Source organism: Corvus kubaryi, unplaced genomic scaffold, assembly GCF_017639235.1.
Source record: "Corvus kubaryi isolate FWS band 111438036 unplaced genomic scaffold, C.kubaryi_AGA036_p1.0 37398, whole genome shotgun sequence".
NCBI classification, from domain to species: Eukaryota; Metazoa; Chordata; class Aves; order Passeriformes; family Corvidae; genus Corvus; species Corvus kubaryi.
The window spans coordinates 15,631,395-15,646,933 of NW_024581137.1; the positions used below are offsets into that span (position 1 = coordinate 15,631,395).

The 15,539-nt window shown below is 37.8% G+C and overlaps 1 protein-coding gene across 2 annotated transcripts; it reads right to left on the reverse strand.

Moving 5' to 3' along the window:
• Positions 1 to 567: 567 nt before the first annotated feature.
• LOC121671924 (prostatic acid phosphatase-like) lies at positions 568 to 14,803 on the reverse strand. 2 transcript variants are annotated; one of them, XM_042044251.1, is made up of 10 exons: positions 14,635 to 14,803; positions 13,184 to 13,279; positions 10,219 to 10,305; positions 9,460 to 9,612; positions 7,219 to 7,317; positions 6,045 to 6,140; positions 3,539 to 3,671; positions 2,192 to 2,274; positions 1,199 to 1,305; positions 568 to 737 (listed from the first exon to the last, which is right to left on the reverse strand). In XM_042044251.1, the coding sequence occupies exons 1-10, from the start codon at positions 14,746 to 14,748 to the stop codon at positions 581 to 583; spliced, it is 1,125 nt and encodes a 374-aa protein (XP_041900185.1). In that variant the 5' UTR covers positions 14,749 to 14,803; the 3' UTR covers positions 568 to 580. The 2 variants fall into 2 exon arrangements, with proteins under 2 accessions (XP_041900185.1, XP_041900186.1); XM_042044252.1 differs by lacking the exon at positions 10,219 to 10,305.
• Between the last annotated feature and the right edge of the window lie 736 nt (positions 14,804 to 15,539).

The following is a 15,539-nucleotide window of genomic DNA, read 5'->3' on the forward strand; positions in this document are numbered from 1 at the left end:
ATGGAAATTTAAACATCCTAATATGGTGATACAGACAACCTGTGAGGGAATGTGTTAGTATGCGAATGTGTGTCTGTATACATTTGACATTCTGGTAAGTAGCAATCTGGTCTGCTATTCAATATTCATCTGTTTTGATCTCTGAATACCTGCTGAAATCAAGAGAATGCATAATTATTAATTGTCATTAATCAGCTTGGACAAATATTATGTAGTTAGAGAAGATAAGGTAGCTGTTTTAAGTGCCTTTACATGTACTCCTTCCATAACTGAAGGTCTTTTTGACAGTACAAAAACAAAACAAAACAAAAAACCCCACATGAAAAACAATACCCTGAAGTCTGATCAGCCTTGATTCCATTTCATCAGAAAGCTGGGCTGGAATAGAAAAATGTATTAATGGAGTAGAAATGACAGCCATGGGTACAATTCTCTTTCCCAGATCTGTATATTTTTCATTTCAGACCAGACCCTTATGAAAATGATTGTCACTTCAAATGAGCTGTTGGCTCAAGATGTAATCCTAACTTTACTTTTGGGTACATGTGCCGAAAGCACTTAGCTTACCTCTTTTGATGTCCTACATTCTACATTCTCTTGTCCAATAGTGTACAAGGATGGGAGAGACCAGATGCGTAAATCTCTCCAGGGGACAGCGAAATTTGCAGCCAGGGAGAGTGAGTGGGTGAGGCTCTCGCAAAGAATTATTCCGATAGTACATTTCTATGGTGTATTGCCTGTTTCAAAATACAGAAGTGTCAAAACAAAATTAGGCATGCAAAACCACACAGCCTTTCCATGGTGCAGTTATTGTACTTGGGGACAAACTTTCAGCCAGCTTATTTGTCTGGTTGTTAATATGTTTATGATTTACTAGTACAATTAGTACTCTGAAGAGAACTTTTTAAACAATAGGGGGTCAACACCAATTTGTGTATAGTTTGCTGTCTTTGTCAAGGAGTTTAATAGGATGAAGTAAAACCTCCCATAACTGTTAGATTTATATATCTATATATATGTTTTTTCAGGCTTATTCTGCTACTGACTACTAAACGGAAACCAATAACAATAATTAAAATCAATGTGTAATATTTTCCTGAATAGTGAACCTCACGTATCCAGTTTAATTAGCCTGGGGTATCAGAAAATTCCTTCTTAGAAAAAGTACATACTAGCAGTACAGCTTGCTGATACTTGCCCATTTTTTTCCTGGTAAAGTTCAAAAAAATGGCAGGCACTGTAAGGAGGCATTTTCCCATTGAAGACGTTGAGTGCCATCTGTAAGGCAGCAATGGTGGCTACATGCTGAGAACAGAAGAAACCTTTAATTAAAGCTGTATTGAAAACAATTGCATGAGCCTATTATTTAACAATATTTCCAGCACATTATCTGTCCACTCAACATTAATATTACTTGTGTGACCTCATTAATAGTCATTAATAATTACTCTGCACTGCTGAGTAAATATTGTCCCTTTATGACTATATAAACTTAAGTGCTGCATGTATAAAATATACATATATGTAAATATTTAAGAAGTCTTAGTCACTTAAAGCTCTTACCAAAGTTAACAGGAGCTGTTAAAACTTCTTTTAAAAAGAACTAGTGGGTTTGCCTGTTAAGTAAACAGTATCTGAGATCAGATCAGCAAGCTCTTTAGCTGATACATACCCAATAGGTCATGATATAACTGCAGTTTAGAAACAGGCAATTTTTAGTGAGAACAATCAAAAAATTTCCCCCTCCAATGACAGCATTTGCACATTCTAAACAAAAGTATAGGATCATAATTGAGTAACTGCCTTCATAAGGTCTTCTAAAATAACTGTAACTTAATTTTTTTCTTTTCTTTTTCCCATTTTCACTTGACAAAGATACAGGAAGAAGATTTTGTTTTAGATTAAGTTTGTGATCCAGGTTTAATAAAACATGAGGCATGGTTTTTCCAGTTCTCTGCTCAATCGAAACATTATTACAATGAAAAAACCATGACATGAGGTGGAAAATGGAATGCTTCAGGTTTCAAAGTACTACGTGTTTATTAAAAATTTTTAAAAACACAAAGATATTTAAGGTTAACCAAATAAAAAAGGCTTGTAGCTGTATTTCATGAAGGAAATAAAATTTCATGGCTTTCACTGCATTTAATAACTGCATAAAGGAAACACAAGAGAAAGAGAAAGCACTCACCGTGGAATACATAACCATTTTTTGATGGTGTGAAGGCTTTCTAGCATCTGAGATATGCTTTAGAATAGTTTTTAGAAGAATACCTGAAAGAAAATGGGGAAGCAGTGACAATGAAAGGGATGCTTGCGTTAACATCTGTATTGTTTTTTGCCATTTTAGCAATCTGCTACTAAATGCACCAGATTTATTCAGTTGACTTAATCAGTAATTTGTGCAGAGTGCCTTGATTGATAGTGACAGTACCTTTCAAATGAACAGCAGGCCTATTTTACTTTTGTGTAAAGTGTTTTGGGGATCCCTAACAGCCTCAACAGCTTCAAACAGTGCATTCACAGCTACTTTGTGCCAGCAGAACAGTGCAAGAAGAGCACAGTAATGAATACTACCCTGCTGTGTGTGTAGCTTGATTGATTTCCTGCTTTCCAGACAAAAAAGAAAGAGCATATCCTCTGGACTCTGGAGCTTTATAAATTGTGTGGTTGTCTGTATTTTGTTAATGTTAACTGCTGAAAAGTTGTAAGACAAACTACTTGAATTAAATCAATGGCTGTGCTAGTATGTTAATATAAGGTTAGCATCTCGACAAATTAAAATCCTAAAAAGAGAACTGTACAGGCTAGCAGAATTAGAAAAAATTAGGTTTTAGCCACTGGCACATTTTTAATAGCAATTGTTAGTAAAGCAAGGGCAGAGGTCTGAACTTTGTGCTAAATTTTGTAAATTGGACCTTCAAAAATGCAACAAATTGATTCATGCTTCTACGTTTATTTGTCTTTGTACCTCAGATCCTGACTGTACGCTGTCCATATAAAACAAAAAGGAGGCTCAAAAGATGACAGTGGATGAATGGAGGAGAATGAGTGATTAAAAAGGTATAAAATATTTTTAAATTTCAGCCACTGTTTTCTGAGCAAAGTCAGGTTTAGAAATCAGTTTAATAATCTCATTTTAGGACTCTCAGTAGTGGAATATGAAGACTATTAGGCAACAAAGTCACCATTCTAGACATTACTACAAATAACATTTTTAAAAGTAAGTTACACATGGTGGCTTACACTAAATTCAGACTTCATTCAGTTCAACAACAATCTGTAGATTACTTTGAATTTCTTATACAGTGTAATCTAAACGATACCTCCATTATAATGTTAGATTAGTATACTAATGATTCATATCCTCACCATCTCTCTCTCCCCATTAATCAAAATCTTTCAGTGCTGACCACCAATATCCAGATAATGGCATTTTTCACCATTCTACTATGGAATCAGCAGCAATGTTTGTCATACACCCTTTCTTCTTTCCCATCCTACTTTTGGTTTTAAATGGGTTAAGAATTCAGCTTACCTCCCTGCAAACGTGATTTCTGTATTTGTTTGTGGAACCCAAATTCCGCCTGCAATAACAATTCTGAGAGCTTTATCAGCTTGGTCCTGACACCATGAGTAGCCCAAACAGGTAAAGTGTAATTGGTAATATCCTACAGTGAAGAAAGAAAACATGATGATTTTCTTACTGATTCCTACTGCTAACTGTTATTTATTCTGGCACAAAATTCTTATCAGAAAAAATCCTGAATGTTTCACTCCAGTAATATTTTCTTGTAATAAAATGATGACTATATTTTGCATTTAGACAGCTGTAGCATTCCTGTTTATAGCATCATAGTGCTTAAAAGAAATTTGAAGGGAAGTGTTCAACAAGAAGAGGAAATATAATACTAAAAATTATGCATAAAGCAACAGGCATTATTTATGTTGTCAGGTGAAAAAAAAATCACTGTAAGACTTTTTCAGTCATGTACTGGGATAGATCTTTACTGAAACAAATCCTATGTAAGCATCGGGATTTTAAGGACTGGTTGCTCTCAGATGTAAATGGAATACAGAGATCAAGTAGGAATGTGTATAGCTGTAGCATGGATGTACCCAAGTATGGGGTATAGGGATGAGATGCAAATGAAACTCATACCCACTATGGTCTATTGGATACTGTCACAGTGCTCAAGCTAAAGTGGAATGGATTAGTCTTTCCTTGGGGATGCAGTCCGAGGTATATTAGTGATCAAAACTGTGAGAAGGGAAGATAAGCACAACGCTCCTGGTTTGCATTACCCTGAATTCTTGTTTATACAAGGTCGGTAACTTTCCTTTAGAGCAATGTAACCTTTGGACTGAGATCACCAAAAGGAATATTCTTGTAACAAATGAGCTCAAAGGAAAATGTCAACCCCTTTAAGGGTTTGTTTAAACAAGAAAACAATAGAACATGCTAGGTTAAACCAGCTCAGAGCACAATGTTATCCATTTCTCTTTTAACAAATGTGATTTATGTCTTGAGGAAAGAATTGGCTGGTTGCATGCTATTTAAGGCAGTCTGTAGGCAAGCAAACACTTTGCTCTCCAAGTTACCTGAAAGTCAGATGACAGCTGAAAGCAACAAATACAGAGAGATGTGTGCTGCTGTAGTTTCATGAATTGTATTAAAAAAATTATGCAAGGACGCTGTCTCTGTATGCCTGAAAAATGAGAGAGGCTTTTATGGCAGTTGTCTTAATTGATACTCCAGAGTCCTCCATCAGTAGTATGAAAGACCAAGGCTCATCAAATCTAAAACTAGAAGTAAAAGCCCTTTTTTTTTTTTATTACGGTATTTGGCTAGATTCTTGATGGGAGTTGTGGATTTTGCATATTAGTCTGGTGACACAGGTTCTCAGTATGATTTAACTATTGAAATACAAAGTTGTGGTCCTGCATTTGGAAAACATGGAAGGAGGACCTCACTGAAATCACACTGAGATGTCCCAACATGTTAACATTTCATTTAACTTAAGGCCCTGGCTAATATTCTATTCAAGTCTGCTTTGACCAAAGTTGGACTTTTGCAAAAACTGCAGTAATGAAGGTAAACTCATTACTCTCACACTCAAATATTACATGTTGGTTCTGAAATCCACCCTAAAACTGCCTCACTAATTTCCCAGTACTGATGACCAATTTATCATTAATATTTAAGTTTATAAATAGTTATGCATTAAAGGGTAGCAGAAGCTGCCTTCAACAATAACTTTTTAACACAAGACTACAATTTTCAGTTGCGTCAGCTGAGTCTAGACTTTGAAGTGGGACTTCTTGCTATATTAAGGGCAGTCAGGATTTTTTCAAATCATGAAGTTTCACAACTGTGGGACCCAGATACCCATGCCAGTTTGGCACCACAATAGCCCTTTTGTTATAAAATCCATGCTTTTTTGTGATATGCCTTTGCTTAGAACCAGCTCCCAAACTTGCACAAACAGCCATTTGTGTCGTTCCAATGACTGCTTAATTCCTGAAAATACTCTGTCCACTACTGGCCATGTACAAATAATGACTTCTTTTGTTTATAGAATTTGCATAAAATCTTCATGGAAGGATGCTTATGTTTCTTTGCCAGCAATATGTTTTATCCCTGTGTATCTCCTAGTGGGGTCTGGAGGGGTAACAAGACAATTTTATCCAGAGTTATGCTTTTGCCTAATTGTCCGTATGCAGCCACTGACAGGATCTTGAATATGACAGGCCATTTGTTTGTGTTCCTTATGGTGGTGGATGACCCACAGCACCTTCACACATAGTGTGTTTACAGGATTTTCAGTTGTAAATTTGATGCTAGGTGAGGGTTTCTGGAGAAGAAGCTGAAAATAGTCTATAGTTAAAAAAATTTTGAAGCACAGATCTACCATCTTTTTATGTCTTACAATAAAAAAATAAACCCAATAAAAATACCAGGTTGAAAGAAGTGTAGGAATTTCTATTGGGCTCAAGATCTTAAGGGTCTTTTCCAACCTAAATGATTCTATGATTCTATTTACCTCATATTGTAAAGTGTCAGAGAGCTTCCAAATCCTTTCAGCAGTCAACTTCTTCAGTGGGTATCCTGTATGAGTGGCTAAAAACTTCAGAAATGGCTGGAATACAAAAAAAAAAACAACCCAAACTTGTGGTACTGAGGGCCTTTGTACATGATTTCTGCACACTGCCGTACTAGTACATAGGAACTTTTAGAAAGGAGACAGTCTTTGCACTTTGCACTTAAGCAATGAACCACTGCCTAGAGGTAAGAGAATTTGGCCTATTCATCTAGACAAGGTTGGTGATGTTAGCTCAGATTTGAAGTATGGTGATTGTTTCTGCTTGGTGGAAATGTTTAGAAGGAAGTAGAGGGAACACAGATATATGAAGAAATCCAAAAAGTGTTTAAAGGAAGTGTGATAAACAGAATTGTTCTGATATTGGAGAAGGAGAGGTATGATGAAAATTTGATAAAATTGAAATTGTGATTTACTTGCATATAATACCCAGGTGCAGAGGCACAGTTGGATGGCTGAGGTCAGTGGTGAAAGAATAGAAAAACAGGTGAGGCTCATAGTGTGCTTTTGAATAAACATGTGAAGAAGAAGGTTGCAGCAGAATAAGCACGTGATTATATACTCGTGCAAAGATTTTGATGGTGGAGAAAGAAAGGAAAGCATACCATATGAAAACAAGCACCAAACATAGGAGAACGCCTGAATTAAGACTGCGGGTGAGAAACATGAATAAGTACTTGAGGAAAACACTGAGACTGTTATAGAAATTCCAGGGAATTGAGCTGAGAAAACGAATCTGAACTCAAACAGGCTTATATAGGCAGAGATGTCAATGGAGTTGCTTTACATGGGAGTAAACAGATAGAAGTATTGGAATAATTTGAGAGCCATTGGCACTGATTTTATCTGAGTTTTTGTTTTGTCTGGTCTCCTAGAAACTAAGTTTTTGCAAATAGGTCAATAATTTTTCTATGACTTGCCATGTTCAATTGTTGGAAATAGCCCAGTCCAGCTGGATCTGTAATGTTGTAATTGTTTTTTGGCTATGTTGTCTACACCCACTGTGAAGATAAGAGATCTGAAAGGAGCATATTAACTGGTATTTTTTATAGCTACCTGTTAGATAATGTTGAAGTGGTACACTTTAACTGGATTTCCAGAACTGAAAATACTTTACCTTGTAGTCCTTGAATTGCTTTTGGAAATCCCTTGTTGCGAAGGTTTCTCTCAGAAGCTCCTTGTGTTTTGGGCAGTGTGAGAAAGGTAGGTATAGCAACTGGAAAGAAAATTACAAAACCCTAGTTAGGCAAGGTGCATCTTGTTCTGCAATTCTATATACACTTGCAGGATTGCTGTTCTGATTGGCTGCACTAGTTAGGACAAGCTGAAAAATAATTTGGGAATGTAGTTTCAAGGATATTCATCTTCAGGACTCTAGGAGTCATACTGATGACTACATACAAAATAATCTTTAAATGTTCAGAGGAGTAATAACTGCAGTAGTTCAAAGTTAAAGGATTCATTTACACAAGATGAAATTTGTCCTTTGACAGAAGACTAAGACAACCCCTCATGAACTCCTTTGTTCTCAGCTTCTCCAGGAATGATTTCATTCATTGTGTTCAGTCTTTCTTGAAACACACCATCACATTTTTACGACAAATTACCAGCAGCAGTAGCTAGACTGCAGTAGGAGTCTTTGTGCGTACTCCGCTGTATCGAGTGTATTTAACACAGCTTCATTTAGTTCAGCTAAATTGCAGAAACTTGTGAACTTTCTATACGTCGGTTTTGTCTTTCATTAGTCTAAGACATATGAAGGTTAAAGGTTACATGTGACTGGAATAACTTAAAAACTTGTTATTTCATTTATGTAAGCAAAATTGAGTTTACTCTTGTTTTCTACGTTAAATTTTAAACAAGTTAAAATTTGACACTGAGATATTATTAGTGCTTTTCTCTAATGTGCTTTTTGTCCTTTTTCCAGTAATGTAGCTCCATCTATATAGTGCCAATGTTAAAAGAACTTTTAAAAAGCTTGGGAGTTTTGAAGGAATAATTATCTTGGGGACCTTCACAGCAGTTCTTCGGTCTTTTCAGAAATAAAATCCATCTATTCCACAAGATAGGAAAGTATTTCTGAATTATATCAATAGGTTCATGAACAGGTATGACTTCACTAATAAATGATGGGCTCTTGTTCTGTGTTGTAGGATATAGGTGGTCTCAAGTTTAGCCTGTATATGTAGTAAAGATGAATAAAGCCAAAACAGAAATAGTTGAAAAAAGTATGAAAAATGTGCATTGTTCATGACTTTATTTGATTTGTTTGAATAAACTTACTTGCTCCCCTAGATGCAAATGAGCTGCAGTATGTGCTTGCTGAGTTTGCCATCTGTGTTGATACCGGCCAGGTATTCTTGACTGTCTGCTGGGATATCCCCACCTGTGACAGTGTCAGAAAGCAGCTCCTCTGTGCCTGGCTGTGTGTGAACAGGAAGACATGTCTCCATACCTTCCATCTTCATGCTCTCATCACCCTGAGGTGAGAACCATTGCTCTATGACCTACCTAACCTGATTCCCTTATCATCACAGACTGCATTAACTAGACTTATAAAGCCCACACAATTTACATTGCATCACATGTGCAAACCTGGTCCCAAACTGGGACTCATACTGCACACTCCTGATCTTCCCTAACTTTTTACCATAGATTTTCCACACATGGGGTATTCCAGCTCCAGTCAGATGCACAGCTTTCCCCTCTAGGACAAGTACATGCAGGCTAAAGACCTGCTATCCACAGGATTCCTTACAACCCCCAAGTGAGGAGTTGAGGATGGGAGATGAATAAATACATTGCCCTATGAACTCATGCTTAAAGCTCCGAGTCCTCCTTCCTTTTCCCTTTTACGTTTTTCACCAATCCTCGAAGTGCATGCACTGACCTGCAAAGTGCATGAAAAACAATCCTGTGACTCAATTCTCCCTGTAATGCAAGTCCCAGAATGATTCTTTTGTCTTTCCTGTTGGCTGTGGACTAAGCAATATTGAAGCACTAGTGAGATTAAGTATGTTTCCTTTTCTCACACAAAGAAAGTCCTGTTAGCGTTAAATTTAGGATTAATCTACTTTTACAGTGATTTACTCACATTATAAATTAACTCTTTTTCCCTATACCTAGTACTTCCATTTTTCTTCCTCTTTTGTTAAGATTGTGTCTTTGACATGTAAGTCCATTCTTGTGAAAATACTTGCCAGTATTTCTATTCAGCTTATTAAGCCTTTCTGCACAATGCTTGTAACAATGTACTTTTCACTGCCTTTACCATGCACTTTTTGCTGCACCTTCATCTCATGTCCTATGTACTTTACTAATGTTTAAGGGAAAGCAGATGCCCCTAGTTTATACTCACATTATCATGTGACAGTGGCACTGTGTGAACTGGAATTGGCTGCCAAAGGATTCTGGGGTTCCAAATCTGACCCTGTGTCGGTGGGTACAGTCCGGCAAGACTTGCCTGAGCACTCATAAGTGTGTGATCGCAGTCAGTGCTTTGAACATAAATCTGAACGAAGAAGGAAAAAAAAAGAAACATTTTGGAAGATAATTTCTCCCATTAGGTTTACTTTATTTTCCTCTTGACAGGAAAAAAGGGGCTGGTACTGTGCTGGAGAAGTCATCATTAACATGGAGTGACATGAAGAAGGACTATGAGAAAGAAGGAGGAGGGTGAAAGACTGAAGCTGGAATAAAATTTTATTGGACAAGTGAGCTGCAGCGTGGTAACATTTACCTTAGGAATCCTAGTAGACAGCATGAAATTGACTCTATTTGAGTCAATCTGACCAAAAAGCTGGAATCTAAATGAAAACTAAGTGGTATCTGCATTCCATGTGGAAGTGTAGCATTGAGGTATTTGACATAGGTGCTCTCCCATACAGCAGTGAGGGAGCTGAACCTGATGTGCAGCCTAAAAAGCATTTTACATGGTTTTCAGTTAACCATCAGTCTGAATAAAAACTGAACCACAGTTTCAGGGATACTTTGAAATTACATTGAGTTCAATTGGTATTAAATTTTCTCCAACTGCACCAGGTTTAGACTCTTACGCATCCAGGAAGTCCCATTAACAACCATGAAAAACATCTTCCTGCCCAGATCCAGTACTTGCCTCACACTGCTTGTATACAATGCTCAGGAAATGAGAGTATCTCCTCCGCATGTACTGGCCAAGCTCATACTGTTGTTGTATGCCAAGCTGTAGAAGTAACACAAGAGTGTAAGAGGCTAAAGAAATGTGCTGCATCCATTCCTACAACCAAAAAAGAAAGCAGTAATATTTGATACTATTTTAATAAAGACCTTTGTCCTTTTCAAAGTGAAGTAGGAAAGAAGACATGAGAAAAAAGTAGTAAAGTTGCTGCATGTACAGTACTGGATAATGTTAGATATGACTCCTGGTGGATGCAGTTTTGTATTTTGCTCTATGGAAAGCTATGTGTATGTTTATCTGAGCTGGTGAGACTTAAAGCAGGCATAGAGATGTTCCAACACCATCTGTCTAGTTTCTTCTCTATTGCTGCCTCAGACCTGATTAACTGGGAGTGCAGACAGAGCAGCCACCTGTCCATGAAGACACATCCAGGATATGAATCCCACAGAGTATCACCAGTGATTCCATATGGAGGCTACAGTTCTAGCCTGGGCAAGATCTACTTTTTTCAGAGTAGAAGACATGAAGTAAAAGTCCTCCATGCCTTTGGGCATTTTGCTGTAATAGCTAATTATTATCAACAGTCTGAAACATTTGATTTTTGATTCTTGCCTATGTTTCCAACTTGCAGTCACTGGAACTTGTTACACTTTTGAATAGCATTCACCATTACAGATCTTATTCACAGTTAAACAATAATCCATAAAATGGAATCAAGTCACTTTATCTCTGTGTTAAATTAAACTGAGGACAATTCTCTACCCTCCCAGCAAAATGGGTTTTCCAGTCCCAACATTTTAGTAGCTCTTAGCTGAACATCTTTCACCTTCTCTCCATAATTTTGTAAACACATGACATATGAATCACAGCATCACTGAATCGGTTAGATTGAAAAAGACCTCTGAGATCATTAAGTCTAACCTATGATCTAACTTCACCATGTCAACTAGACCATGGCACTCAGTACCATTTCCAGTCTTTCCTTAAACACCTCCAGGGATGGTGACTACACCACAATCACATACAGTGTCCCTGTAATAGTCTCCATATTGTCATCTTTTTACTTGTACCTGGTGTTTCCTGGCCTAAATATAAATATGTTCCACTTTGCTCATGTAATCATTTACTGTACACTGGGATCTCAAGTACAGTGATTACTCATTGCTTCCTAAAGCAATTTTCTAAGTCATTGGATCAAAGGATAATTCAGGCTGAAAGGGGCCTCAGGAAGTCTATAGTCCAACCTCCTGCTCAAAGCCAAGTCAGCTATGAGGTCAGACCAAGTTACTCAGGACCCACTGCGTAACCTCTTTCTCTTGCTGGAATTGTGCATCCAGTTTCCTAGGGTTTATGTGTGGTTTAGGCTTCTGCCCCAACTTGCCTAATATGCATGTAAAGTCCTGACACCTGGGTCTTGAAGTCTTCTATGCCCTGGAGCAAGCTAGCATGGATTGCTGAACTTGCATAGTGTTTACATGGAATTATTGAGTCACAGCTGAGTTAGGAAGCTGGTCTGTTACTCCTGTTTCTTCAAGGGAGTTGATATGAGCAGAAACAGACCTGATTTTGCTTTGGAGATTATTTTTGCCTCCTAAGAACAGTGGGGAAGAGGAACTGCTCAGGCAGTTTGTTCTATTCTGATTTTGGTGGAGACCTGCAAGTTCCCCTAGGAGAGAGACCCACTGGCATAAAGGTGTGTGTGCCTAACAGAGAGACACACCTCACAGTCTGCCTCCACATGCACTGTAGCCATTTGTCTGGGACAACCAGACTTCTGGCACTTCTAAACTACTTCAGAGAGACTGCCTGGTTCTGAGTGCTGGGCAAATAACTAGCAGCTTTTTCTATCCAAATAACATATCTTGGGGAAAAAGGAATGAGGCACAAGCACACAGTCACAGTGGGTCCTGCTGGTGCAGAGGGGAGCAGAAGTAGGGTTAAAACCACCCAGTGCCCAAGTATTGCCTTACAGTCTGATAGTACATTTCACCCTTGGCTCCATTTGTAGGAGGTGGCAGCTAATAGAAGTTACAGTCAAGGCAGGCACAGCATCTGTCTGTATCTGTGGTTGCCTCAGCTGCTTCTGGTTACTACCAACAGCTGATTCCACAAATACCCACGCTAAAATAGCTGAGTTGTAAATCAACTTTCCTGGGCATAGCATAAGAAAAGTTTTTGCTAGTACTGATCTCAACAGTTCATGAGTAAGGAAGCACTCCTATTCAGTGGAGATTGAGGGAGAGGTGTGTCTGTAAGCACTTCCACCACCTTATGCTACTGATGGTTAAAGCTTCCTTATGGTCTCAGGTGAACTTAACACTCTACCACTACCTGAAAGGTGGTTGTAGCCAGGTGGGGGTTGGTCTCTTCTCCCAGTCAACAACTGACAGAATGAGAGGACACAGTCTTAAGCTGTGCCAGGGGAAGTTTAGGTTAGACATCAGGGAAAAATTCTTCACTGAAAGAGTGATTTGGCACTGGAATCGTCTGCCCAGGGAAGTAGTGGAGTCACCGTTCCTGGATATGTTTAAAAGAAAGACTGGACGTGGCACGCAGTGCCATGGTTTAGTTGATGAGGAGGTGTTAGGTCATAGGTTGGACTTGATGATCTCAAAGGTCTTTTCCAACCTAATTCGTTCTGTGATTCTGTGATTCTGTGAGATGGTCACCAGTGCCTGGCTCCTCCCGGAAGACCCTAGTCTGCAATCAAAAATCGTAACATACGCTGATACTGAACCAGAACAGTCTGGCTCAGCTTCATTTAAAATTAGTGAGTGCTGTTGCTGTAGTTTCCTAGTAAGCTCTTGCTGTCCTTAAGTGGCAACTTAATAAGGGCTTTCTCCAAGTGAAAACAAAGTTCCAACCCCCAAATAACTCACCATCTTCCAATAGTTCAGTATATTGGCCCAGGTAAAAAACCCACCTTGGTAAGTTGGCCATATCCCTGTTGTCTTGCAATTTCTTTGTGCTTATCAGTTGGAAAAAACTCCTGTGGGGTGTGATCACCATGGCGAAATACCTGATAAAATAGATGAAATTGCTTTTGTGTATTTCTTGTGGTGATTATAACTAATTAGCGTAGTCACAAGGAATATGTAATGACAGTGAGTACTGTATCTGACAGATGCTAAATATATTGATGGTGCTTACCTTAAGTCTAGATAGCTGTTTCCTGTTTGATTTATTTAGCCAATATAACTGCTTATTTTCTTGGTGTTTGTGAATAAACTAACTCAAATAAATTTTTGCAAGTTATAAAAACTACAGGATACCCTATTATATTTTAAAGAGGTTTTATGTATTTTAGGAGGTATAGACAATTATATTAAATAAACAGAAAACAAACAGAAGCATATAAGTAATTTTGCAGAAGAAATATTTGAACATTAGTATTTTGGTATGACTAAGTTGGAATTCAGAAGGAAAAAACCCAAACTATTACTCAAGATAACAGTTCTGTGGCTGACGGCTGTGAAGTTCTCTTACTTGGCAGAAATTAGCCTTAAAAAGTCATATGTTGGCTTTTTCATCACAAAACAGGTGATGAAAGTGTTATCTAATGTGTAAATACAGGAGAAACTGTTACTCTGAAAACATTGAACCTGTTTTGGAATTTCACTTCAGATAAAAGATGTATTTATACAGATACATTGGATTTTTTCATTCCTATGATGAATTCTTTGCTTCATATGCTTTGCAGCATAATTCCTGTAGATATATGCCATATAATTCTAAAATTTTAACACCAGATTTTTTTTTTTTAATTTCTTAATCCAAGCAGGGAGAAATGAAATCAAAAACTGTAGCACAAAAATTATAGAAATGATTTACAAGTGTGTGTGGTGTTCAGAACAAGATTCAGGCTTCGTGCAAACAAATGGTACAACATAATCATTGCAAATAGCATTAGTTTCACAACCAGCAGTGGTTTCTGTGTTGTTTGTTCAATGTCATTGTCCACTTGTTTGAGTTTCACATACTGGAATTTGTTTTGCAAGTTAATCCACTGAAACCGCTGGAAAAGTGCAAACTCTTCCATGGTAAAGAGGGTTTTCGCACGGTTGGTATTTAGTTATGAAATCCTCTTTTACATTTTAAAACAGAATCCTGTGTTATTTCTCTCTTAGTGCTATAAAATAAGCAGTCTCTATCCATCCAGAAAGTAAAGTTCATCTAGGAGTGTACAAAGGAGACAAAATGATGAAATCTTATTTAAAATTGAGATTTTTTTTTTTTTTGGACAAAGCAATAATGAATTTCGGATATGCAGAAAATAGTTAAATATTTGAAAAAGTGCCCCCTCCTCCCTACCCTAGAGTACAAGAAGAGCAGTAAGTGACAGGTTTTGAAGAAATTCCATTTGCCCATACTTACTATGGACACAAACTTCAGTTTTCTTTTAGCTGTTGTTTGGTGAAGAAAGATGCAGAAAAGGCAGAACATGAAACACAGACTCCAAATTCCACAGATCAGCTGTCTTGCTCTCATCCTGAGGGTGGCTTTAAGCTATTTTGCACACCAAGGTCCCTGGCTGGATGTGGTGATACAGTAGATATGTGGCTAAGAGGGGTGGAGTCAGTTGTGCTTAGTGAAGTCCAAGAGTGGGCTGTGAACTTGTCTCCTCCTGCCCCTCTTCCCTTCTAGGGTTAGTGCTTTTTAGGGAACTTAAGAAATGAAAAGTGTATTTTGCATTTGTACTCAATTTCTGTGTCACATGTATAGCATGGAGTGAAATCTCTGAGCCTCTAATTCCTGCCTGTGGCAAGGCAGGTGAATGTAAAGAACTGCAGGTTGCCTTCTATTACTTAAGCTAGGATTTAGTATGGGTCAGTCAGCCTTCCCAAAAATGAAAGTGCTGTGGATATCTTACTGTCTGCAAAAGAGCTACTAAACCATCTGCATTCCTAGTGCTCACAGTCTTCTCTGAACACTTTGTACTAGAAGGCTTGAAGGAGCAGTGCTAAAAAATGTTCTTTCATAAAGAATTTCTGGATTTTCTCTGAATTTGGCTGTAGTTTGTAGGAGGAATAAGCAACAGAAGGTTTTCCATAGAAGGTTTTCTTGCAAAGGAGCAGGAATAAGCCTAAATTCATTGCAAAAAATATAAAGATATATGAATGAACTTTTAATCTCCTCAGTAGGTTGACTCTAGTGGCAAAGCATGTGCCACTGTTTTCTAGAACTATCCCTTAGAATTTCATATAGTTTGATAAATTTTTTATTTTCAAATTTCTCTTGCTGCAAACACTCTGATTGTTATAGCCTGCATATATATCAAG